This window comes from Lissotriton vulgaris, chromosome 8, assembly GCF_964263255.1.
Source record: "Lissotriton vulgaris chromosome 8, aLisVul1.2, whole genome shotgun sequence".
Classification (NCBI taxonomy): Eukaryota; Metazoa; Chordata; class Amphibia; order Caudata; family Salamandridae; genus Lissotriton; species Lissotriton vulgaris.
The window spans coordinates 853,886,439-853,912,051 of record NC_141696.1 but is presented as its reverse complement, the minus strand read 5'-3'; the positions used below and the strand labels follow the sequence as shown (position 1 = coordinate 853,912,051).

At 46.7% G+C, this 25,613-nt stretch overlaps 1 protein-coding gene across 3 annotated transcripts in view; it reads left to right on the top strand.

Moving 5' to 3' along the window:
• LOC147698104 (interleukin-5 receptor subunit alpha-like) overlaps nucleotides 1–25,613 on the top strand; it is a 501,740-nt gene that overhangs the window by 439,910 nt on the left and 36,217 nt on the right. Inside the window, exon 10 of one of the 3 annotated variants that reach the window (XM_086934780.1) lies at nucleotides 20,261–20,351. The exons of the other annotated variants lie outside the window; for them this stretch is intronic. Within the exon in view, the coding sequence (XP_086790906.1) occupies nucleotides 20,261–20,351 (91 nt within the window). The remainder of the gene's footprint in view (nucleotides 1–20,260; nucleotides 20,352–25,613) is intronic. 3 annotated transcript variants of the gene reach the window in all.

Here is a 25,613-nt window from a genome sequence, read left to right as displayed (position 1 = left end):
TGTTCGTGATCATGTTCTTCTCTAATTCTGTTCTGGTGATACTGTAACATTTGTAACATTTGGGAAGGCGTGTTTGCTTGCCATGTGCTCTCGACCTTCAGTACACGATTCTTAACTTGGGGCAGGGAATTCTCGACTAATTTGGATACAAAAAGGTGTGGGTATGATTCGCTACTTGCTTTCAGGCCACTATTAATAATAAAACATTTCTCAAATCGGGAATAAAAATCACTAGTGTCTTCATCGGGTTTCTGTTTACAGGCTGAGATTGCATCCCAATCCTCCTTTTTAGTTGCTAATAACCTTGGCAATACTTGTACTAACAATCCAGGTAATGCTTTAGTTTTGTCCCCAAGACCCAACCCTGGGGTTCGGGTAGTTTCTTCGGTTTCTAATGCAGCCCAATCTATCTTTGTGTCTCCCACCTCCCATTCTTTTTCTTTGAGTTTCTCGTAAATGCCGGCAGGCAATAGAACTTTCAATATTTTCATAATGTCGGGATAGGTATAATCACCCATGAGTAACATGTCTTTTATTTCACGGTGGAAACCTGCAGGGTCTTTATCGTGACTGGGCACTAGTTTCTTCATTTCCAATAATTCCATTTTAGTTATGGGCGTGTACACAAACACACGTCTAAGGGTATTATCATCATTCCTGACTGGATGCACTTCTCGCAAGGGATTTTGTCTGTCTATGTAAAACATTTTTCTTCCTGGGGGTGGAGCTGAAACAAACTGTGGATTCAGGAAAGCACTATATCTGTGTCGATGTTCTAGAATTACCTTAATTAAATCGGTACCCAGGCCTCTCCATTTATTCATGAGTAACTCTATTAGCACATCAGGTAGGGGACCTGGATCAGAATGTTGGCTCTTATACAATATAAGGAGGTGTTGTATCATGTACATACTAGCTAGTCGCTGTTCGTCTGGGGAAAGATTCAGAAATGTTTGCGCTAATGCGTCATCATTATATTTATCAGAATTGTCAGCCCATTGTACTGCTGACCTGGCTAATTCTTGTTCGTCCATGGAATTGAGTACATGGTACCCCATTCGTTCTTGAAGTATTTTATCGGTAGCCTGAAATAGATGTTCAGGAGTCTTCGGGTTTGACATAGCAGAGTGAAAAAGTCTCTTGCTTTCTGGACGTATCGGTTTATTAAAGGGTCTACCCTTTCCTACATATGCTATTGTTTCTGTATGTTCTTCTTCTAGCTCATCCTCCTCTGAGGAATCATTCTTGTCATTATCTGCTTCGTTTTCAGCTTTCTCTTTTGCATGAAATATTGTTATTTCTTTACGAATTTTCCTGTACATGGCCTCTATACATGTCTTTTTATCATGTTTTCCGTCTGCAATATTCTGACCCCATGTAGTTAGTACCTCCATCTCTTCTTTATTTACACCAGGCCGGTCTCGTTCTCTTATGAAACAGTTTACGAGGAATCTTAATAGTACACCTTGAGTGTCTACTTTCTGATGTGCCATGGCCTCGTGAATACATTCCTGACCCTCCCCAGTCTGAACAAAATGATATATCCTGTCTAGGTAATCTTGCATTCCTGGAAATAAAACCAAAAAGTTTTCAGCACGTCTTATGCGTATGGAGGCTAATATCATGCAACCGTCTTTGCTTGGGACTGGGTCATATCTACAGTCTGTAAGAAACTCTTTAAGCTTTTCAATTGTGACTGGTTTCGGAGTACGTTCCATTGCTAGTTCTCTAATAGTTAATCGGCGTACTGGTGGCGGGGTATTGTAACCCCCTAATGCACCTCCTGAGACGGAGGCTTGAGCATGATCTGTCTGTAGGGTCGGTGGCGGCTGTAACGGAATTCCAAAAGGATTAGTAGGGGGTGCAGGAAGTGGTGGAGGAGTGGTCTGTCGTTGGGGAAGGCGATCAGTGGGTGGTATAGGTGCAGGTGGAACATTGGTGTATTCGGGAGCTACATCATCTAAATAGGAAGAAAGAAAAATGTCTGCTGCGGTCTTGTGACGTAATTTAGTCGGAACCAATAGAGGGGGCAGATCTTTTGGTACTTCCGGGGTCGCCTTGGACAGGCCCTTGGCCAGGACTGGATACAATCCTGTTATAATGGCATTACTCCGTCTATCGTGTTGTTCTATTCTAACTCGTTCCCCTTCTTCTAGTAGTTCTTTTTCTTTGGCCTTATCAGAATCCTCTCTACTTTTCTCTGCTTTTCTGAGTGCTTTCTCTGTCCGTCTGTGTGATTCTTTACACCATAGTTCAATGCATCTTTCTGTGACTGTCTGGCTTTCTTTTTCCATAATGCTTCTTCTACTCTCATGATGCACTCGGCATCCCATGTCCCTGTAACGGGCCATCTTTGATTCTCTGCTAAATCCTTAGTGTAATCCACCCACAAGTCGAGATATAATACGGCATCTAAGCCGTGCTTGTGGTACATAAAATATCCGGGAGTGTCCCTGGGTGGGATGGGAACAGCTTCCTCGAGTATTCCTTTCCTAGTTCCTATCTGTTTCAGTTTAGAGAACAGTGGCATTTTGAGCCTTGATACTTGATACTTGATACTTACTTGGATTTGGACACAACTAATACACTAAACACAGTAATGAAAATCAAACAATCACTCATACCACAACATTAAAACATATTAACACATTTCGGAAAACGGACAACAACTTGATAGCTGAATACTTGATATACTGCTAAACAGTACAGATACACTGCTAAACAGTGCAGACCGGGTCTGTGTACCCAAACCCGTCTTGACCGGACACAAATTAATGCACCCGTCTAGATGCGTCCTCAGCAACGGTACTCACCGGGAAGCATGGAACGGAAGGCCTCGGAAACTCGACACTGGACTGGACTCGACTGGACTCGACTCGACTCAAGACGTAGGTACTTCGGAACTTCGGAACTTTGGAACTGGTGGGCCTCTGAACACCTCGGACCTTGCTCTCTCGGCTGGGCTCTGGTCGGGATCCTCCGCACTCCTCACCGCCTCGTCTGGGTGTCGATCGCAGCCTCAGTCACCTCCGTTGGCCTGAGGGAGATACAGGAAATCCTGCGGGTACGCGTAGTTGTCCGTCACGGCTGTGGCAGGGGACCAGGCCTGCAACACACCGCCGGCGCGTAAGGTGGGGGACGGGTCCCTATTCGGGCGCCAATTATGTGGTAAATAAAAATTACCTATGCTGAATTTCTATGCGGTAAAGTTCAATAAGAATAACTCAATCAAAAATGAGAGGCAGAGTCCGTGGCATCTGAGTTTATAAGGGTTTTATTCCTTAAAAAGGAATTGGTTCGAACCAGGTATCATGTTCCATCACCACGAAGGTTCAGGAAGGGATAGACAATGCTTTATTAACAGAGTACAATATATATAGTAAATGCATTTAATGGTGATGGATACAGAAGGCGTAACAGCTGAGAGAAAAGAGATAAGAACACATGTGCGTAACAGAAGGCGTGCACGAGGGCGTACACGGAGGTGTGTGCTAGACAACGTCACATGAGAGTGTCACAGGTGGGTGGATCCATAGAAGAATCCTGCAGTGTCAGCAGAAATATATGGCAGAAATGCGCGCGCAGCAGCATGACGTGTGATTGACGTGGAACTGGAGGGTGAAGGGGACTTGACATTTGCGCTATACGGGGAGACAGAAGTCTGGCGTGTCAGAACAACCTAAACCCAAATCATATCTGGTATCTTGTGTTTGAGGAACTGTATTATCTAGAAGGAAAGGTCTCTCGGGCAGAGGCTATTCTATACTGACTGCTAGTGCGTGCATATATGACTACGTGTCTACGTGTAAAGCAAGGGGGCCATGGGCCTACCATGGTAACGGGAGCAATGAATTACTTGCACGGAGACAGAAAAGCCGGGCCCTTTGCTCTACGGCTGGGGAGGTGTTTACCTAAATCCCTAGACAGGAATGTATTTTCAAGGAGCGGAGCAGATAACTTGAAGGCTGAATACTATCTTGGCAGGCAAGCAGGCCGAGCCAGGCACCGCTCACCGCGCAGGGAGTAAGGCAAGGGTCATGGATGCGGATCCAGGCTGCAGCTTTCAGAGGCAGAAAGGGCTCGATGGCAGAAATCAGGGCCTAGCTCGCCAGAGCCAGGAAAACGTGACAAGTGCACCATGTAAAGACGGTGGCACGGCATACTTAGGAACTGAATATTCGACCCATTCATGGTGGATCCGAAAGAGGACACGTTAACGTTGGACGCAAATGTATTTGCGTCTTCATAGCTGGTTGTGGAGGGAACATACATGTACTTGAAGCACGTACATGGAGCCGTTGGGGTCTATGTTAGGGGACACAATTGACCATAAAAATTCATATTACCTCACACCAATAGGAATTTAAATACTGATCTAAATGCAGAGATACAACAAGGCGCTGAGCTAATGCAATTAACTATTGAGGGGAAGGAAATTGCAGACCTAAGCATGAACAAAGAGGCCAAAACAGCTGATAGCGCGACAGGCAATCGCTTGACTGAACCTGCTGAGGGAACGGAAGCGGATAAAGACATCACAGACTTCTATTTATTTTCGGAGGATATCAGTTGGTCAGGTGATACAGAGGGTGAGATCGACGAAGTAGAGGACAACTTTGAGTCAAATATAAGTTTAGAATCAGGCCTGAATCCCCCAAAAGAATCACGGGATAGAAGGAAGACTATACTTAAAAAGAAGAGGGGAGGACACCATGGAGCGAATGAATTGACATGGGATTACACCCCGACCAACTTGATTTCAAACCAGAATCAGAATCCTACTGCAACGTCTCAAGCCTCATCCTCAAACCAAGCACCAACTAGTGAACAAACTGATTCGTCTGGAGCTACACTAACACAGGTTATGGAAACAGTATTACAAGCCATTGCATCCCATCGTGAAGAAACATCAAAAGATGGTCGTAAGGCACGAGTAGCACTACAGAAGGTTCAAGGTGTAGTCCGCAAGCTCTCAAAAACTATGGGCGCATTCACAGAAAGACTGAATGACATAGAAGATCGGATCGTGTTGAACAAAACTGAAGCAGCTACGACAAATGAGCAAGTAGAAGCACATGAAGCTGAGCTCCAGGATATTAGATGGAAACTGGAAGATTATAAAAACAGGCTGCGCAGAAACAACTTACGCGTTCTTGGCGTACCTGAAAAATCAGAAGGAGAGGATTGCCGTACCTTTATTATACAGCTACTACGAGACACCCTCCCCGAACTTGCCAGCTGGGACTGGAGCTATGAAATACAGCGAGCGCATGGAGTGCCTCTAACTTTCAAAACTACAGCAGCTGCAGGCAAATATCCACGAGCGATCCTAGTCTATTTTGGGAACTTTACGCTTCGACAGGCTATATCTGATAAAGTCACACATGATAAACAGTCCAGCCCGAACTGCCAAGCCATGTCTTCCCTGGACCGCAAACAAGCATCCTGGGACCGGTTTCAGATTCATAATCCTCATCAGCCAGGCTATCTTGAATCCAGTGGCCAAGTGAGCAAGGGACTCACGTCTGGGCATACCCTGCCAACTTAAGGCGACAAAGTGATACAAAAGGGGATGATGGACGGAGCGTTTGAGCAAATCAAACACTCACCCCCAGTCAACTGATCTTTGAATGTTCCCATGAGGCACAGGGTCAGACTGATTTACATATGGCCATGTCCGAACTGGGGTGGTGGAGTGAGCTAAAGATCGGTGATGGATTAAACCCAGATCAGTTGACTGGGGGTGAGTGTTTGTATTGTCAACGCTCTGTCCATCATCACCTTTGGGTTTTCTTTGCTCGCCCTAAGTTGGCAGGGTATGCTCAGACGTGAGTCCCTTGCTCACTTTGTCACTGGAGTCAAGCAAGACCGGCTGAAGTCGGCTGTAATGCCATAAACCGGTCCTGGGAAGCTTGATTCCGGTCCAGGGAAGACATGGCTTGGCAGTTTGGGCTGGACTGTTCCCATGAGGCACAGGGTCAGACTGATTTGCATATGGCCATGTCTGAACTGGGGTGGCGGAGTGAGCTAAAGAACGGTGATGGATTAAACCCAGATCTTTTGACTGGGGGTGAGTATTTGTATTGTCAACGCTCCGTCCATCATCACCTTTGGTTTTTCTTTGTTCGCCCTAAGTTGGCAGGGTATGCTCAGACGTGAGTCCCTTGCCCACTTTGCCACTGGAGTCAAGCAAGCCCAGCTGAAGATGGCTGTAATGCCAGAAACCAGTCCTGGGAAGCTTGATTCTGGTCCAGGGAAGACATGGCTTGGCAGTTCAGGCTGAACTGTTCCCATGAGGCACAGGGTCAGACTGATTTGCATATGGCCATGTCTGAACTGGGGTGGCGAAGTGAGCTAAAGAAACGTGATGGATTAAACTCAGATCAGTTGATTGGGGTGAGTGTTTGTATTGTCAACGCTCCGTCCATCATCATCTTTGGTTATTCAGTCTAGTGAGCCACGATTTGTGACATACCACATGAATATTTAAGACATAGAAGGAATTGTGACCAACTTCAAATAGTGGTTTTACAATTCAACCCATTATTACATAGATAGGCCAATTCGGGTAATCTGGTTTAATTCAAGAAAAGCCAATGTGCAATTTGTGACCACTCTTTTGGAAATAAATCTTAGTCCAGGTAGCCCAAAGTGTTAAAAAGCAGGGGGTACATTGACTAATCCCCTGCAAGATAGTCATAGTGGTAATATTTGGTGTTGAATGCTGTTTTCCCTTATCTCCTTCTTTACTTTTTATGAGATAAAAGGTCCCAAGTTTTTTTAACCATATAGCTTGACGGTGTGATCAAGTAGAAAAGCAATAAGCGATAAAGGATATCAATTTTTGAAGGTTATTTTATTCCGTTCTTTAAAAACTATATGGATTCTTAATTGAACATTAGGTTGAGGAACAAAGAAGTCTGGTGCCACCACATGGGATGTATATTGTCTAATAAATCTTTTCAGAAACTAAGTCAACAACACAATCATTAGGTCTGTGTGGAAGAGCCTTTAAGCTCCTTTTTTCAGTGAAAATATTTAAAGTCAAGAATTGCTAACATTGTACTAGTGTTGATTGTCTTGATCAGAAAACAGTCCAGGAGAATGAAAAGAGATGGTATTTTGTTCCTAGTTGATTAGTGGATTATATTTCTCAACAAAGAAGCTCACAAAATAATACCAAAAGCAGGTACATCGTTAATGGCACATATTAGCATTTCCACATTAACACATAAGATAGCAGCTGTTATTGCCGTTGTTTCTTGTGTCACATCAAATCCGTGGAACAAATGATTTCTGCTTCAGTGTTGTATCTCAAGGAAATGGAAGGTTTCCATGAATACCTTATATGCAGACACCACTAAATTGAATAGTCTAATAACTGAAGAGGACCAATAGGTGAAGAGAGTTTGACAGATAAGCAAAAAAGTTGATTCTGCAAAAGGACATTTTTTAGATTTACTGTTTAGCTGCTTACCTCACAACATTCAGGGCAGAGGAATAGGGTTTGGAGGTAGATAAAGGCATTTTTTGAAGAAAAGTTCAGCCATTCCACAATCAAGACACAGATTATCTGTGCGACAAATAATCCCTTTCTGCTAGGTTTAATTTCCTATGAGTATTGCTGATCTGATAGGTTCTTCCCCAGGCATAACCTAAGACAATTTTTCCTAGGAGCATGAGGGAAATATACAAATCTACTTAGGTCCTGTGTTTTTTCTTTGCTTCTATTAGCATATTGTTTATGGAGCTGAGAAACTAATTCTATCAATCTTTAAAAAAAGTAGTCAATAGCCCATCAATAAAACCATCTTTGCATAATACTTGATAAAAGGAACCACTCAAATATCTACACAAAGCTTCTAGAAATGCCTGTTTTAGATGTATGCAATTTAACTAGCAATTTAACTAGCTGCATAGCTGTGGTGTGTAGCGCTCTAGTGATCAATGGCCACGTCACGGCAAGAGCATGCCGCAAATGACGGGCTGCTAAGACAGCGCAGCCGTAGATAACTGCAGTGCGGTCCCCGGCGCTCTCTTATTTAAATAAAAGGTTAATACTTGAATATACCCCGTGCTTTGCCTCATCATTGCGAGTAAATACTTACCACAAACTGGCGACGAGGACGGTGAACTTCTTGCACCCCCACCGTCGAGATCAGCGTGACGTCCACGCCATCGGCCTCTTGCGCAGTGTGCGCGTTAGGGAGGCCTCAGGAGAGAGCGCAGCAGTGGGACAACGGGACGTTCCAGGGCCCCATTAACTACAGTAGTGCCATAGCGTGAACCCCCACTGGGAGCCCTGATTTCAAGAGCTGCCCCATGGAGTGAAAGACTCCCATCCCCCTTGAAACATACTGGCTACCTGAAGCTAGTTACCAGCCACACAGCCAGTTCTCAGCTTGTGCCCTCGCAGAAGTGTCTGCACCTGGGAGCCCGAACTACAAGACCTTCCCCCCGGGGAGAAGAGCCTTCCAGTCCCCTGCAGCATACTGGCTACCTGACGTATGTCACCAGCCTACACAGCCAGTCACCAGCCTGTGCACTTGCAGTAAGTGCCTGTAGCGCTTGCCTACTGACGAACCGACAAGGACACGCAGAACGCTACTCGAGCTCTCGTTCTAAAACAACTGGGTTAAATCACCAAATCGACTGTTACCCGAGATCTGGCCAACCGGTGTGGTTTAATTCATCCACATTCAAGATTTCATTTGTGGCTGATATTGCTCCACGTCCACTGTCATTCGATTGGGCATTCTCTCAGAAGTTCAAGGGAGTCTTTTCAGCATTGAAAATATATCGTCCTGATGATGGTCTATATGACGTCTGCCTTCTAGACCGAAACGTCGACACCACATCATCTCCTGAAATGTTGCTTTGGCACAAACTTACAATCATTTCTTATTAATTAAATTAGGTTGTTTGCCTCATCCATGAGGAGTTGATGTTTTTCAGTTATGAGCTGCAGAGAAAATATTGTTGGTCTCTGTTCATGACTTTTGCTCCAATTTATTTGTCTGTATTCATCTCCCCAATTTTGTGTTAGTAAATATAAACTTGCCTAATATATTTCTCTCTCTCTGTGTTCTCTAGTTACCTTCCATCAATTTATTTTGTTTGTGTATTAAGATTGTTATCCTGCGGATACAACTGAGTGTGTTACACTTGTACAACTCATAAATCATACAGACTATTTTCTAAATAAGTCCCTTGTAGCATACTCTTACCTCAATCGTACAGTGCCCAAGCCTACAAGGGTTTATTGGGTTTTCCCCTGCCTATAACACTGCCTACTAACAGCAGCAGGGGCCAGAGACACCCAGTCTGCCCTGCTCCTCCATGCACCAGCCTTCAGCAGTGTAAGCAAACCTGCCCTGAGTGCTAAGCAGCCCACGCCGCCTACTGAGACCGCCCAGGTGGGCACCCCTCCGGCTTCATGTCTGGTACCTTGCTAGCCCCCGGGAAGTCAAGTGCACGGTATCCTTGCCACACAGTCTAGGTCACACCCTCGGGCCAGGAGGATACAGAAGGTTACTGCTTGCACCGTTCTACTGCGGCTCGCCCACCCAGCCCACCACTGTCAAGCCTGGTCAGGTCTACACTGGTCAGTCCCAGCTCACTAACCGTGCAGCATGTGTGCGCAAACCTTCTCCCTCACAAATCCAGTCCCCTTCTTGCCGAAGCTAGGGGAACCAGCCATGAAGTGGGAGGACTGGAAAGGGTATTTCCTAAATTACTTGTCTGCCCTAGAGGATGAAGGTGAGGAAGAATTTTCCAGCAAACGGCGGTAAAAAATACTCCTGCATAACCTTGGTCCAGAGGGATTATGAGTGTATGAACACATGGTGAAAAAGACTAGAGCCTCCACAGACACGGATGTTTTTCAACATGCTCTGGAAGACCTAGACAGTCACTACCAGCCAGCGGTCTGCCCTGCCATCAACCGTTATAACTTCTTTCAAAGGAAACAGAAAGTCACAGAGTCCGTAGACAACTACGTAGCTGAGCTGAAACGGTTGACAGTCACTTGCAAGTTTGGGCACCTCCACGACGAACTCGTACGCAACCACATAATAATGCACACTTTCAACACCAACATACAGGAATAGTTGTGGGTAGGGGATATGCACCACTCAACGACATCATCGCCATGGTTAAGAAAGCCGAATTGTCCAAGAGTTGTACAATAGAGGCGAAAAAGTACAGCGCCAACAGAGCCAAAGTGTGCAAAGTAACAGAGGTGAAACCCCAGGAAAAGAAACCTCCACCATATTATTATTATTATTGGACATTTATTAAGCGCCTGGTTACGCCACTGGCGTGTCACCGCGCTATGACAAGTGGAGTGACTGTCCCCCCTCCTCCCAACCAAGCTATCTACAGAAACAGATAAGTTTTAAGTTTTTTCCTAAACTGGATTTCGGAAGATTCCAGCCGAAGTTCCAGTGGCAGGTTATTCCAGCATTTGGGGGCAAGGTATCTGAAGGATCTGCCTCCCATGCGAGCTTTAGATATTCTAGGTACTTTTAACAGCCCGGTCTGCGAGGACCGGAGGCTGCGTGTAGGCTCATAGTAGGCTAGTAGTCTCTGGAGCGGGAGAGGTGCCTTGCCATTCAAAATACGGTGGCAAGTGGCAAGGGCCTTAAACTGCACTCTCCTCTCAATAGGGAGCCAATGGAGCGCTCGCAGGGCTGGCTTGGCGGATGCCCTCCTGGGGAGTCTGAGGACCAGCCGCGCTGCCGCGTTTTGAAGAACCTGCAGACGACCGATGACCCTGCCTGTGGCCCCCAGATAGAGTAGGTTCCCGTAATCAAGTCGGGAGGTGACCAGGGCATGCACCAGCGTCTGACGAGCAGAAATAGGAAGCAGGTCTAAGACTTTCCTGAGGGCTCTCAGAACACTGAAGCATACCCCCGCCACCCGGCCGACATGTGGGCCAAAGGTGAGGTCCCTGTCGAGCCACACGCCCAAATTCCTGGCCTCACGGCAGGGAGCGGGAGCTTCCCCCAAACAAGGTGGCCACCACGCCGACGACCATGCCGACGGTACACCCCCCACCACGAGCACCTCGGTCTTGCTCCCGTTCAACTTTAAACAGTTGGCAGACATCCAGGCAGCAAGATCATTCATGCAGTTCCTGAAGATGTCTGCCGCAAGACCGGGCGCGCGCGAAAGGGAGATGACCAACTGCGTGTCATCGGCGTAGGACACCAGGCGAAGGCCATGACCCTCCACAATGGCCGCTAGGGGGGAGACGTAGATGTTAAATAGAGTTGGGCTCAGGGACGAACCCTGAGGAACGCCCTGGCCCAGCTCAATCTCCCTAGAGTAGCACTCCCCTAGTCTGACTTGGAAGCACCTCTCAGAGAGGAAGGACTTAATCCATCCAAGTGCAGCTCCTGTCACCCCACCTCCATTCAGACACTGTAGCAAGGTGGAATGTGCTACAGTGTCGAATGCTGCACTTAAGTCTAAGAGGATCAATGCCATCGTCTGGCCCTCGTCTACTCCCTGTCTGAGTGCCTCCACCGCCACGAGGAGAGCAGACTCCGTCGAGTGACGGGGACGAAAGCCAAATTGCGAGTCGTGGAGTAGCGAGGCCGTCTCCACGAACTGCATGAGCTGGATGTAGGCTATTTTTTCCGCCACCTTTGCCATGTAGGGAAGTAGGGAAATAGGACGGAGATTGTCCAGCTTGTCAAAGCTGACGTTGGCCTTTTTTTGCAGGGGAAGTACCACCGCCTGTTTCCAGGCCTTCGGAACCACTTGAGACTCAAAGGAAGTGTTCAGAAGCTGACGCACATAGGGCTCCAGCACTGGCAAGCTGTCCTTGAGCCGGCTGGGGGTGGTCGGGTCTCTGGGGGAACCAGATTTGATGGTTTCACAGATACGAAGAAGCTCCGTAGTGGAGGGGGTGACAAACATGGTCAACCGATGTTCCCCTTCCCTTCTTGGGTTTTCCAAGAGGGCAATGCCACTATCTGTCCTCTGGGGGAAAGAATTGTATATATTGGAGACCTTGGTTGCAAAGTACTCCGCAATACGATTACAGCCCTCCGTAGTGCAAAGTTTCTTTGGTGCTGTGGCGGATTTTCCTATTGCAATAGATTTGTAAATAGAGAAAAGCTCCTTGGTGGACTGCTTGGCTTCCTCAATTTTATTGCAATAATATGATGATTTAGCTTTCCTAATCAGCATGTGATAAGCACGTCTGCAGTCAGTGTAAGCAATTTTGGCCTGCGTGGAGTATGCGACCCTCCATTGCCTTTCGGCGCGTTTACATGCAGCCTTGGCCGTACGCAGATCCTCATTAAACCAGGGTGCCGACCGTTGTATTCGGCCGCCTGATTTCGACATACCCAGAGGTGCCACCTGATTCAAGGCTTCCAAAATGCGTTGGTCCAAGTTGAGATTAACTTCATCAACCCCGTCGCCCCCAGGATGACCTTTCTCGGTAAGAGCCCGATTGAATTTGGCCAGGGAGAATGCTGTCCATCTGCGCCTAGGATGTTTGTCAGCGGGAGGGTCATCGGGGCGGGGTCCCTGTATTCCGATGGTAAAAGGGACGAGGAAATGATCGGACCATGCAATGGGAATCGGCGCTTGGGCGTTCACTTGGCTCCAGTTAGCAAAGACTGGGTCCAGAAGGTGACCCAGCTTATGGGTGGGTAGCAATACCTTCTGCTCGAATTGTAGGCTAGCCATCGTGTGGCATAGCTCGCTCGCCACTCTGTCCGAGGGGGTATCTAAGTGTAGGTTAAGATCTCCTAGGACCAGATATTTATCCGAGCGTAGGGCGGCTTCAGTGACACCTTCCACTAGCTTTCCAACAAAGGCTGCAGAAGAGCCTGGAGGACGATAAATTAACAAGCCTTTCAGGGTGAAGCGGCCATTGATAGAAATGGAGAAGGCGCCAGCTTCACTGTCGTCGATCACAATGCGGTCCAGCTGACATTGATAATCTTGCCGCACAACAATGGCTATACCGCCCCCTCTCCCACGTGGTCTGTCTAGCCTATGTAGGCAGTAGCCTTCAGGTATGGCCTCAATGATCTCCGGCATGGAGTCTTGATCAAGCCACGTTTCCGTGAGAAATAAAAGATCCCATTGTTTCCCCGTGACAAGGTCACGGATATCAAGGGAATGTTTCCGTAAGGAGCGAACATTTAATAGGCCACATACCAAAGTATGTTGGCCTGCGGTTAGTGCCTTACCGGTGTTAAAGGTGTACTCGCAGTGGCTGCAGCCCGCATTGGTCCCTGCATTAATGCTATGGGGACAGAGCCCACATAGCTCTCTACGGAGGAGAAGTAACTCATCTCGACTCCAGGAGACTTGACAGGAGGGAAAGGCAGGGATTGTGGCCCCAGGCCGCAGTCGGCCGCGGACGGGCGCAGACGGGCTTAACTCTGGCGCAACTCCGGCGCGACTTCGTCGCGCCCGCTGCGCTCGCCCGCTGCGCTGTCGACAACACATCCGCCTTATATCCCCCCCAGCGTTCCAACCACTAGAGCGCTGCTGTTCCCTACCGGAAGTGCCTGGCTCGGACCCTCCACGCCCTCTGCACAAACGGCGCTAATCACCGGCGTCAGACCGAGGCGGGAGGGAGGGACGAGTCCAGTCCTCCGTGAACCGTCTAGCAAAGCTCAGCCGAGCTAAAATCAGGGGCTCACACAACACGCCACCAACACGCTGTGCTTCCCAGCCAGGTGAGGAACAATGAATAATGTGAAAAATTAAAATTAAAATAGCATAAAATGCTCACGCGCCGCTAAGCATGCGAGCAGAAGCGCTTTGGTTTTAAAAGCGGTAGGGACGCTGCCACAGTCCACTTACCACGCAAGGCTCCTGAATCCAGTGCCTTAAATCCCCCCCAGCGTTCCAACCACTAGAGCGCTGCTGTTCCCTACTGGAAGTGCCTGGCTCGGACCCTCCACGCCCTCTGCACAAACGGCGCTAATCACCGGCGTCAGACCGAGGCGGGAGGGAGGGACGAGTCCAGTCCTCCGTGAACCGTCTAGCAAAGCTCAGCCGAGCTAAAATCAGGGGCTCACACAACACGCCACCAACACGCTGTGCTTCCCAGCCAGGTGAGGAACAATGAATAATGTGAAAAATTAAAATTAAAATAGCATAAAATGCTCACGCGCCGCTAAGCATGCGAGCAGAAGCGCTTTGGTTTTAAAAGCGGTAGGGACGCTGCCACAGTCCACTTACCACGCAAGGCTCCTGAATCCAGTGCCTTAAATCCCCCCCCAGCGTTCCAACCACTAGAGCGCTGCTGTTCCCTACCGAAAGTGCCTGGCTCGGACCCTCCACGCCCTCTGCACAAACGGCGCTAATCACCGGCGTCAGACCGAGGCGGGAGGGAGGGACGAGTCCAGTCCTCCGTGAACCGTCTAGCAAAGCTCAGCCGAGCTAAAATCAGGGGCTCACACAACACGCCACCAACACGCTGTGCTTCCCAGCCAGGTGAGGAACAATGAATAATGTGAAAAATTAAAATTAAAATAGCATAAAATGCTCACGCGCCGCTAAGCATGCTAGCAGAAGCGCTTTGGTTTTAAAAGCGGTAGGGACGCTGCCACAGTCCACTTACCACCATATGCAGGGGCAAAGTACCGTAGGAAGCAAACACCAAGGCCAGGACCCCAGACGGCATCCGGGGACATCAAGAACAGTTGTTACAGATGTGGCAGCCTGGCGCATGTGGCTAATGACAGATGCTGCCCGGCTTTCCGAAATAAGTGCACCTTTTGTGGAGTTATGGGCTACTTTGCCAAAGTGTGTCAGCGTAAACCTAGCCACGCCACTGTCAAATGTGTTCTACAAGAATCCAACACGGACTGGGCAGAGGGCAAGGCCGAGGATGATTGCTTTTTATGCATTGATGATCAAACCCTAGGTATTGATTGCTCCAGCACCAAGAAACCCTCATGTGTACTGTCAAAAAGAGTAATACAAGTCTCCATGGTTGCCGACTCTGGGTCCCCGTACACCATCATTCAGCACCATATATGGGGAAGAGACATCATCCGCACCTTAGGCACCCACCTCTTCCCCACGGACGTACATCCCGTCACCTTCACCGGAGAGAGAATCCCCATGGTAGGCTTCCGCCCCCCTCCAATTTGAATTCAAGGGACGGACATCAGAGGGCAAACTGTAAGTAGCCAAAACAGGTCCCTCAGTGTTGAGGTGGGCGGACCAAGGAGAACTAGGGATCCAACTTAACCCGGGAGGCACCACACAAGTACTAATGACCGGCAGCCCGCACACCAGGGAATACACTATGTGGAAGGAAGATTTTCCCACGGTCTTTGGCAGCTCTATTGGCAAACTCACAAAATTCACGCATAAAATCTGTCTCAAAGAGGATGCCGATCCAGTAAGCCACAAAGTAAGAAGTATCCCTTTCAACTGCAGAGTGGCGGTACAAGCCGAATTACAACACCTGGAAGACAGCGGGGAGATTGAACCGATTGAGAGCGCGGAGTGGTTGGTGCCCTTGGTCGTCGCGCGCAAGCCCAATGGCAGAGTGCACCTGTGCACCGACCTTAGAGAACTCAACAAAAATATCATAGTGGATAAATTCCCCTTACTGAAAATTAACAAGATGTTGGCCCAAACCAAGGGGATCAAATGGTTCTCAACAATCTACCTTTGTAGGCATACCACCAAATTTAACTACACCCATCCAGCAGAAAACCTACATCGTTCATCACACGGTTCCGACGCATGCCCTCCGGCCTTGCATATGCTGCAGCTGTTTTCCAAAAACTAATGCACACACTATTCAAAGACATAAAAGGCGTGCAGTACTTCCAGGATGACATCCTCATAATGGGAAAGTCTCGACAAGATCACGATGAAAACCTTGCGACGGTGTTACGAATCCTGCCCCACAATGGCCTCACAGCTGAGTGAGAAAAATGCAAATTTGGCCTGCATACGATAACCTACTTGGGACACGAAATAAGCGACCAAGGCATCTCTCCCAAACGAGCTAATGTAGAGGCCATCTTGTCCGCACTCACAGCCAGGAGAAAAAAAGAAATACGATCTTTTATCGGACTAGCTGTGTTCTACAGCAAGTTTGTTCAACACTTCGCAACCAAGACACAACATCTAAGTCAAAAACTTAAAGAAAAAAACGCATTCCAATGGACGGAGGACACCGATGAGGAATTTCGCCGAATTAAAATAGACATTTGCGACACCGTGCCTCTACAGGGACTTGACCACACTTCTCTCTCCATCCTTACCACGGACAATAGCGACAAAGGCTTGGGAGCTGTCCTGTCACAGAGATCGGAAGACGCCGCTCCCTTGCCCCCAATTAGGGAAAAGTTCAGTGTTATTAAAAAGGAAATGCTGGCAGCCATCTGTGCGATGGAGAAATTCTGTCAATTCCTCTGGGGCTCGAAGTTCTTGCTCCGGACAGATCACAAGCCCCTGGTCAAAGTGCTTACTTCAAACGGACATGTCAACACCACTCCAAGCTTTGCCAAAATGACCCCCAGGCTACTGGACTTTGTCTATGAAGTGGAATACATACCGGGCCACAAAAACAAAGTAGCGGACTACCTTAGCAGAGCAGCGGCGATGGAAGGAGCACCTGCAAAAACAGAATGGGATGAGTAAACGGTTGCCTTTGCTCATGACCAGGAGGAAGTCATAAGTACACAAGAATGGAAGGCAGCGTAAGAGGCCGACCCCCACATCGAGACCGTAAAATAGTATGTCATGCAGGGGTGGCCGGTTGAGAAACATTTGGACACCGACCTCTGGAAATTCGCGAAGTGAGAGAAGAACTCTCCATCGGCGAGAACGTAATATTCCTCTTACAAGGTGACAAAGTGATTCCTCCGTGACATCTAGTAGACCGCCTCCTCACGATACTACATGAAGGCCATTTGGGCATCGTGAAAACTAAGAACCATGTTCAAAACTCTTATTGGTGGCCGGCCTTGGACAGTCAGATGAAGAAGTACATGAGGACATGCGCACAGTGCAGCAACGCCGACAAGTCACAAACCATACTACGACCACCCTTGGGGAAGTTCACCAAACCCGCCAACCCGTGGGAGGAATTAGCGGTTGACATTCTGGGTCCCATTCTAGAATCGCAGGGCATACCCAAATATGCCATGGTGTTGATGGATCGGTACTCCAAATGGCCTGAAGTCGAACTATGTGAATCGGCTGATGCGGAGAAGGTGGTATCATTCCTCTCCGACACATTCTTGAGGGAAGGCATTCCAAAGGTCATCACATGTGACAATGGCCCTCAGTTCACATCTGAGAAATGGACTGCATTCACGACCCGGAACGGCATCACAACCAAACACACCCCGGTGTACCATCCAGCTGGCAATGGTCTCGCAGAACGGTTCAATTGTGCACTTATGGGATCTGTGCAAGCTGCCATCGGCGCAGAGAAAAATTGGGAAAAGGAGATCATGAACACAGTCTGGGCTTATCGCATTACGCCCACCTCCTTGGGATAGAGTCCAATTAAGATCCTGAGGGATCGGGACCGTTTCACACGAGACAATGCAGCGTGGTTGAATCTGACACTCCAAAGCAAATGGTTCCCAGCAGTAGTCCGTAGCAATTTGGAGAAAGCCTAGAAGATTTACACAGACTGCTATAATAAGAAACACGGCGTACAAGATGTCGCATTGGAAAGAGGGGAATGGGTCCGAGTGAAACTGGCACAATTGCGGCGAAAAGGAGACAGTAAGTTCAGTCGACCCCTACAAGTCAAGGAAACCTACGCCTGCTCTACCCTGCTAAGTGATGGTAAAATATGGTCCCACAACAGGATGGCCAAGTGCAACAAAGTGATAGGATGGGACAAACGAGAGGTGGCATCCACAACCAGAAACCCCGCATGGGAGTTGGACGATGAGGAGAATGAACGAGAAACAAACAGACACAGGGACAGAGCCAGAAGAGACAATAAAGATGAATGTGGAGATGCACAGGAGCAGAGAGGTCAGGAGGACACACAAATATTCAGACCACAAGAAGGCCATAATGGACAAGAACCTAACACCAGACCAATGACCACCACAGCTCCCAAAACAGATCAGCAGGGGAGCACAGGAGAAGCCAGAGCAAGCACGAGGGAGACACTTACGACTCAAGCACCCGCTGCACACACCCGCACTGGTAGAGCAGTAGTGTTACCCAAAAAAATATAAAGATTATGATATGTAACTTGCAGTACTCCCTGTCTTTCCACCCATCTTCCTCCCCTTGTTGTTGGATGTACTCATGTTGCACCCCGTGCCCAGGACTTCAGCTGGCACCCCGGGGAACGAACATTGTTCTTGTTAAAGTGTTGTAAAAGGAGGGAGAAATGTGGTGTGTAGCGCTCTAGTGATCCATGGCCACGTCACGGGAAAAGCATGCCGGGAATGACGGGCGGCCATGTCAGCGCGGCCGTAGATAAGTGCAGTGCTGTCCCCGGCACTCTCCCTGAGTATTATTTAAATAAAAGGTTAATATATGGATATACCCTATGCCTCGCCTCATCATTGGGGGTAAATACTTACACCAAAATAGGACCTAGCTGATAATCAGGGGATCAATAGCATGTTTAACCTGATTGCTGCAACCTGCTCCAGATGAAATTGCATTAATGCTGGTTTTACCTGGAATAGGTATGCCCCATTATAGGATGGTTTCACCTGATAAACACACTAGATAGGCTAGCTCTGTATGCCCTGTAATGTTGCTTACCCATCAAAAAACAAGCAAAACGGTTCCTAAACTTGGTGCTGTTAATTGCTAGAATCGCTATCGCAATGACATTGAAATCACCTATGCTCCCGCCCAATAAACAGGTTGCTCAAACTTGTTGAGAAATGCACTGTTGGTCATAAAGAAGAGAAACAGGGATTATGCAGAAGGACATTAGCCCATTTGTGCGACTAAGTTTTCATTTGCTGGGGAAAGAGAACTGAGGAATTGGATAATCGCGCACAATGGAATAAAATTGTTACAGCATAATCCATGAAAATACTTGAAATCCACAAACCACATTAGGGCACAATTGTACCACTCTGCAGCAGCAAAATGTACCCCCCTCACCCAATTGACTTAAATCATCCAAAATAAATCAGGGATTAGCCTATATCTTCACCACTACCATCAAGGAAGTATTAGGTAAGCACCCAGTTCACACTTGTTTCAATTTTAGGTTATTTTGTTCTGCAAGCAACCAGCTTACTACATTACTGCAATTGTTTTGTAAAAATACATAACAACATATGGTAGTAAAACCACAGGAGATAAAGCTGTGATACTGTGATTTGAAAATGACAGGAGTATTTACCTAAATTAAAACTCCATTAATAATTAAAAATAGGAAGTTTCCACTGCCTTGTCAGACCATTTCTTCCAAGTACCTGAAGCTGGAATATGCTACACTTGCAATATCTTATTTAAAGGCTTTGCGAGTTTTCTACCCTATGTCATGCTTAATGATGTGCAATTTGGTGGTGGTAGCTCATGACAAGTTTAAGTATCTACTTGAGTTTTTAAAGGGTACCAATCATCTACCATTGTGCAATTTCCATCAGCGAGCTTTCTGCAGACTACTATCTGATAGTGTTGTGCAGGGGCATAAAGCTAACACAATGCATTCTCCCCACAACCCTGAGTCCATCACACCCCCATTCTCTCCAGCCTAACCGCATACCACAGATGAGAACACACGTCAGGCCTCATGAGCCATCAATGAGCCAACTCACTTCCCTCGAGGTATAAACTCTTCCTTTATTTTCACTTGTCACCAGAAGGCGCCTCTGCCATGCTGTTACTGTGCGACTACTGTAAATATCCCATCATCTCTTTGTAGCGCCTGCACTGTGGCAGGTGAATAAGGGGATAGTCCCTCTCCCAGGAGATCCAGTCCCTCACTGAGCAGCACAGTCCTAGCTGTCCCCAATTAAATGAGCATTTATATTGGAGTGATTTGAAGTTTTATGTCACCTCTTCTAATGTGGACCTGCTCACTTCTCAATCTGTCAACCAAATGTCGGCCAACTGGGAGCAGAGCAAAGTGAAGTGATAATCACAATGATCATGCAGATTTACAATTAAATATGCCGTTCCTCTATAAATATCTTAAATATTCTGTTATGAAATGGTACTAGTCCTTTCACTTGAGCAGTTTTCAAAACTTTGTTACATGTTTTTATTACAAATAACATAAAAACATAATCTCCTATCTGTGTCCCTTCTTTAGATATGATGGGCTGAAAGTAATCTTCACACCTATTCCTGATCCCTCAGCTAAGCTCAAAAATTGGCTTGTTTCAAAAGAATTTTACAGTCAGGTATGTGCGTTCCCTTCAGATCTGACATGAGTATCATTCAAGTAAGTTACATTATAATTGACTGGATACATGAGAGGACGAGATGACTGTAAATTAAAAGATATTGTTGCAGTTTTTATCTGTTTTATAAATCTCGGTTGGCATAGGAATCGTAAAACTGATCAATGAATGGCCCATCGAAAGTAAAAGTAGTGGTTGTTCGCAGGCTAGAGAAGTGGAGATAGTAAAAATGAAATATAGTGTGCGCCCTGCAGCATGGGTAAGGCCCATTAACTCTTTGATGCAGTCTGCGCGCAGCTAAGTCTGCAATAAGCTGACTGGCCTCCTTATTATCCAAATCTTCTGCGTGTGTGTGGGTGTGTGTGTGTGTGTGTGTTTAGAGGTAAATATGTGCATTGTCATAGTTTTGTATATGTTTTGTATAGGTATGTGTTTGGGGTAGGCAAGTTAGAATGGCTAGAATGGAAGGAAGTTTCCTTGGGAGATGACAGGATGGAAGAGTCCTTGAAAGATTGCAGGCAAGAGATCAAATATATGTGGGTGTTTCGGGGAGTGGCAAGAGTCAACAGGAAGTGAGGTATGAGTAGGATTAAAAGATGAATGATTGTTATTAGGACAGTGCACTGAGTCCTGGATATTTGTTTAAGAAACACATGCATTTTGGTAACTGCTGTTGCTTCACTTAAAAGTATCATATGTATTAACTTACCTGATAGCGATTAATAGTTAAGGGTATAGCTGGGGGTCAAGATGTTGACCTGACAGGATGCACTGTAATTTAACCGCACAAAGGAAAGGAAGAGGAATTCAAAAATTAAATTTCTAGGAGCATGCCTTGTAATCTCCTTGGAGAACCCTTTTCATGTTATGCTTCATCATAGGGTGTGTATCAATACGTGGACGCAGACCAACGTACAGGATGAAGGGAAAAAAAGTTTTTTGTTATTGTCAGATTTTGTGAACCCGAGGTAATCCCTCTGTCCCTTCTGGAGCTAGGATCCTCTCAACTTAAAAAGATCTAAAACTGCTTAGGGGATCGCCCACCTAATCTTTATTCTGGGCTTTTCCTGTCAGGATTAAAATATATCTAATCAGTGTATTCTTGGATCAATAGTATTAGACCCCAGAACAGTGATAACACCTTCAGAAAAGGGAGATGCAATTGTCATACAGACAAATGAAGCATATGATACAAAATACCTACATCTATTGGGGGACAGAATGAATTATAAGGTCATGAAGGCAGACCCTACCCCAGAAATACAAAAACTAATCAAGGTTATGGTCGACTCTTTTTAACACATATATTCGATTTTTGGCAGCTGTGGTAAAGGATAGGGGCTTGACTGTGGTAACCTATGCAGACAACACACAGTTAGTAATCGCCTTATCCGATAACCCCGCATGGGATGCCTCTAAATTCAAAGAGGACGTAACAGCGTCCGCGGACTGGATGACATCGAATTGCCTCCAACGAAACACCACCAAATCGGAAATCTTGCTGGTGGGGAAAAACACTCATCTGTGGTGTGAGCAATGGAGGCCGTCCGCCCTTGGCTCCCCACCTATACGCAAGCAGACGGTCACAAATCTGGGAGTTTGGATGGACACAGCATTCTCTTTCCAGCCCCAAACTAAGGCAGTGGCAGGAGTCTGTTTCGGGCTTCTCTGTGGTCTCAAACCTTTGCTGGGCCTCTTTGAGGCTACTACTCAGCAGGTTATAATTCAGGCTACCATTCTATCCAGGTTGGATTAGGTGAATGCTCTGGGCTTAGGGGTTAACAGAGCAGATACTCAGGGGCAGATTTATGTTGTGAATGCGCCACGTTTGCGTCACGCAACTGTGGCGTAAACGTGGCGCATCCCTACGACCGATTTACAACGTGACGCATCTAGGCAGATGCGTCACGTTGTAAAGCCCTGTGCCGCTTGTGGGCATTCCGGCGCAGGGTGGGCATTCCGGGGCAGGTGCGCCTCGCAAAAGTGGCTGAGTGAAATCTATAAGATTTCACTCAGTCACTTTTAGGCCAATGCTGCGTCAAAACCCTGCACCTGCTTGAAGCAGGCGTAAGGCTTGACGCAGCATTGGTCAGATATGGCACCCCCGAACCTTGCTGGAGCTGCGTCGCGCTTGCGACACAACTCCAGCAATGCGTCACTTTTACGGCACAGATGCGTGACGCATCTGTGCCGTTTTTGCCCCATGGTGGGCCGCATTCAAATGCGGCGCACCATGGGTGGCGGAGCTGCAGTGCATGATAACTGGCGCATCCCTGGGGATGCGCCAGTTATCATAAATCTGCCCCTCAGTGCCTCCAAAGAATACATAATTCAGCCATTCGATTACTGTTTGGGCTCTCCAGGACCTGTAACACTTCGGAGTTCATTAATAGACTTCATTCGATTCCAATGGAGAAGCATGTTCTTTTTAAAGCGCTGTGCATTGCCCACCGTATCTTAAACGCTTGATCACTTGAAATCCTAGCAGACCATCTCACACCTTATACTCTCACCCATCTCCTGCACTCTCTCAGCCAGCATCTGGAGGCTATCCCATGGGTTAAGAGAGCAGAGCCGGAGGATGCTCTTTCTGAGCTTTAGCTCCCAAACTCTGAAACTCCCTTCCGGAGAATATCAGAAACATTCAAAATCATGATGCTTTCTACAAGGCCATAAAAACTCATCTGTTGTCAAAATAATCAGTTGTGGCGTTCTTTGGCCCGGTCCCTATCTTCTGCCTGAGCCTAGCGCTGGGACATCCCTTGGATGGGGCAGCCATGCGTTCTACAAATAATATAGCATGACATAACAGAAGTTGTGCAAAATGATTGGATCTCACATCAGGGAGCAGCCTCTATGGCAAACAACAAACCTGTAATGCACTATTTTTACACATAACAAAAGGTAGATAAGAATAAGACACCAGTACCAGGACAACCAATAGTATCAGGCATTGGTTTGATACTGAAACCGATATCCCGGCTCTGTGACTTCGCCATGAGACCAATAGTGGAGAAGATGGCATCCTATTTAAAGGGCACCAGGGATGTGCTAAACCTATTAAAGGATGTAGAGTTTGACCCTACCGTACAATTTTGAATTGCCTAGAAATAGAACCGTTGAATACAAACATCCCCCAGGAGGAAACCCTAAGGGTAACTGAAAATGTTCTATAACAAGAGAACTGGGAATTCCAAACTTCGACATCCTTTATTATGAACCTAGTGCAAGTGGTACTCACCAGGACCTTCTTCCTCATTTAACAACACCATATACATTTAATTGCATGAAACTTCCATGGGAAGTACATATGTGTAGAACCGTGCGTGTCAGTATGTCTCAAATTTTGAAGAAGAATGGTTCTTGTCCCCAGGAAACCCTTACGTAGGACACATGAAGATGTGGCGTCTTTACATAGACAATGTTTTAATCATCTGGGAAAGGGATAGAAAATCAGTGGAGAGTTTCTATCATAGCTGAACAACAGAAATCTTTCATTATTTTGGACATCGATAATCACCAAGGACATACTTCCATTTTGGGACTTGGAAATCAGATGAAAAGGAGGGAGACTGGAGACAGTGGTACTCCACAAACTGACAGATAGGAAACAACCATTTCATTTGGAAGCTTCCACCTGAAGACCCTTAGAGAAAACCTCTCAATGGGGCAGTTTCTGAGATTGCGCAGAAACTGCACAGAGGTAAAAGAGTTTGGAGAAGAAGCAGAAAAGCTGATCTTACGACTGCAGGGTCGTAATTACCCTAGGAGGGTAATTAACAAAGCTTGGAAGAGAACTAGATACAATAATCAAGAAGCATTACTGAAACATGAAAAACATAAAGTAGACAATGTAATATTTGTCACTACATTAGTACAGCCTCCAACATGGAAAAGATAATCATCACTAAGAACTGGAGGTCGATTAGCTCAAATGGGTTGATACTCGATCGGCCGTTGCTCCCTATCAAAAAAAGTGCGAACATAAAGGATATTGTAGTACACACCAGACCACAACCAGTGAACCAGGAAAGAGAACAAAGTTTGTGGCTCCTACCAGCGGTGAGTGGTCACAATGTATAAGGAGACTGCAAAGCATGCCGACTCACGAGTGCTACCAGGACATTGGGCCTGGGTCTGGCAACCCCATGGATACCCACGAACCACACTACATGGAGTTCAGAAAATTTCATTTACGCAATCAGATGCCCATGTAACCTACTATATATAGTGATGACTATGAGAAAAGTAAAAATCAGAATCATGGAGCATATGAGCAACAAAAGGTGTAAAAAAATCAGTGACAAAAATGACCACACACTACTGAAAACAAAAACACAGAGTGGAGGACTTGAAGTGGTTAGTTATAGACAAGCCCAATACTAAAAGGGTGGGAACAGATGTGAAAAGTGCACTCCTGAAAAGAGAACAAAGGTGGGTGAAGAGACTTAACAGTAATCTCATAGGGCTGAACGATGACATACCCTGGCTTCATCTCAACAGTACACAATAAAAGGATGACGGCAATTGGTAGGTCGGTTGATGAAATACATTTATAGCACCACCAGCCCCCCTCAAAATTGATAATCGAAAGGAGAACTGCAGACAAGAAAAGTAAGGCAGATTGGGAAATAGTAACAGGAACTTTGACTCCAAGCAGTTTGGACGTAGACACAAGAATCCCAAGATGGCGCGATGGGTTGGCCAAGAGGGTACAACAACAGGATTCTAGTACATGAGGAGGTGGACATACACAGCGTGAAGAAGGGAAGCAGGTAAGATCATAGATATAATGGCACTCGCAGGAGATGCAGACACACATCGGAGAGTAGCGGATGACAAGAGGCCAACAACGGTCCTTTGATGAAGTACGTGAGTGGGCACCTGAATGGGGAGATAGACTAGGACTAAGTGCGTGACTGGCCCTGAACAGAATATAACTTCAGCTGACAGTCCAAAGTGAATGCCTGAAATAGAAAGATTTCTCTTAAAGAGATCACCACTGGGAGCAGATTGAGAAAGAACCGTCTGGTGTTGAGGAACACAAACCAGTGTGGTATGTGATTGGAATGAGGCTAGTTGGAATCAGAGAATGCTCTCCGGAATAAATATACAACCACAAACGGATGAGGGAATAGGATGAACAGTTGTGAGAGAAAAAAAAACGCAAACTGCAACCTCCGTGCAGACAAGAAGCCAAACGGAGAACAAGAAAAACTGATTGTCAACCTTTCAACAAGAGCCCTAACAGAGATGGAAGCA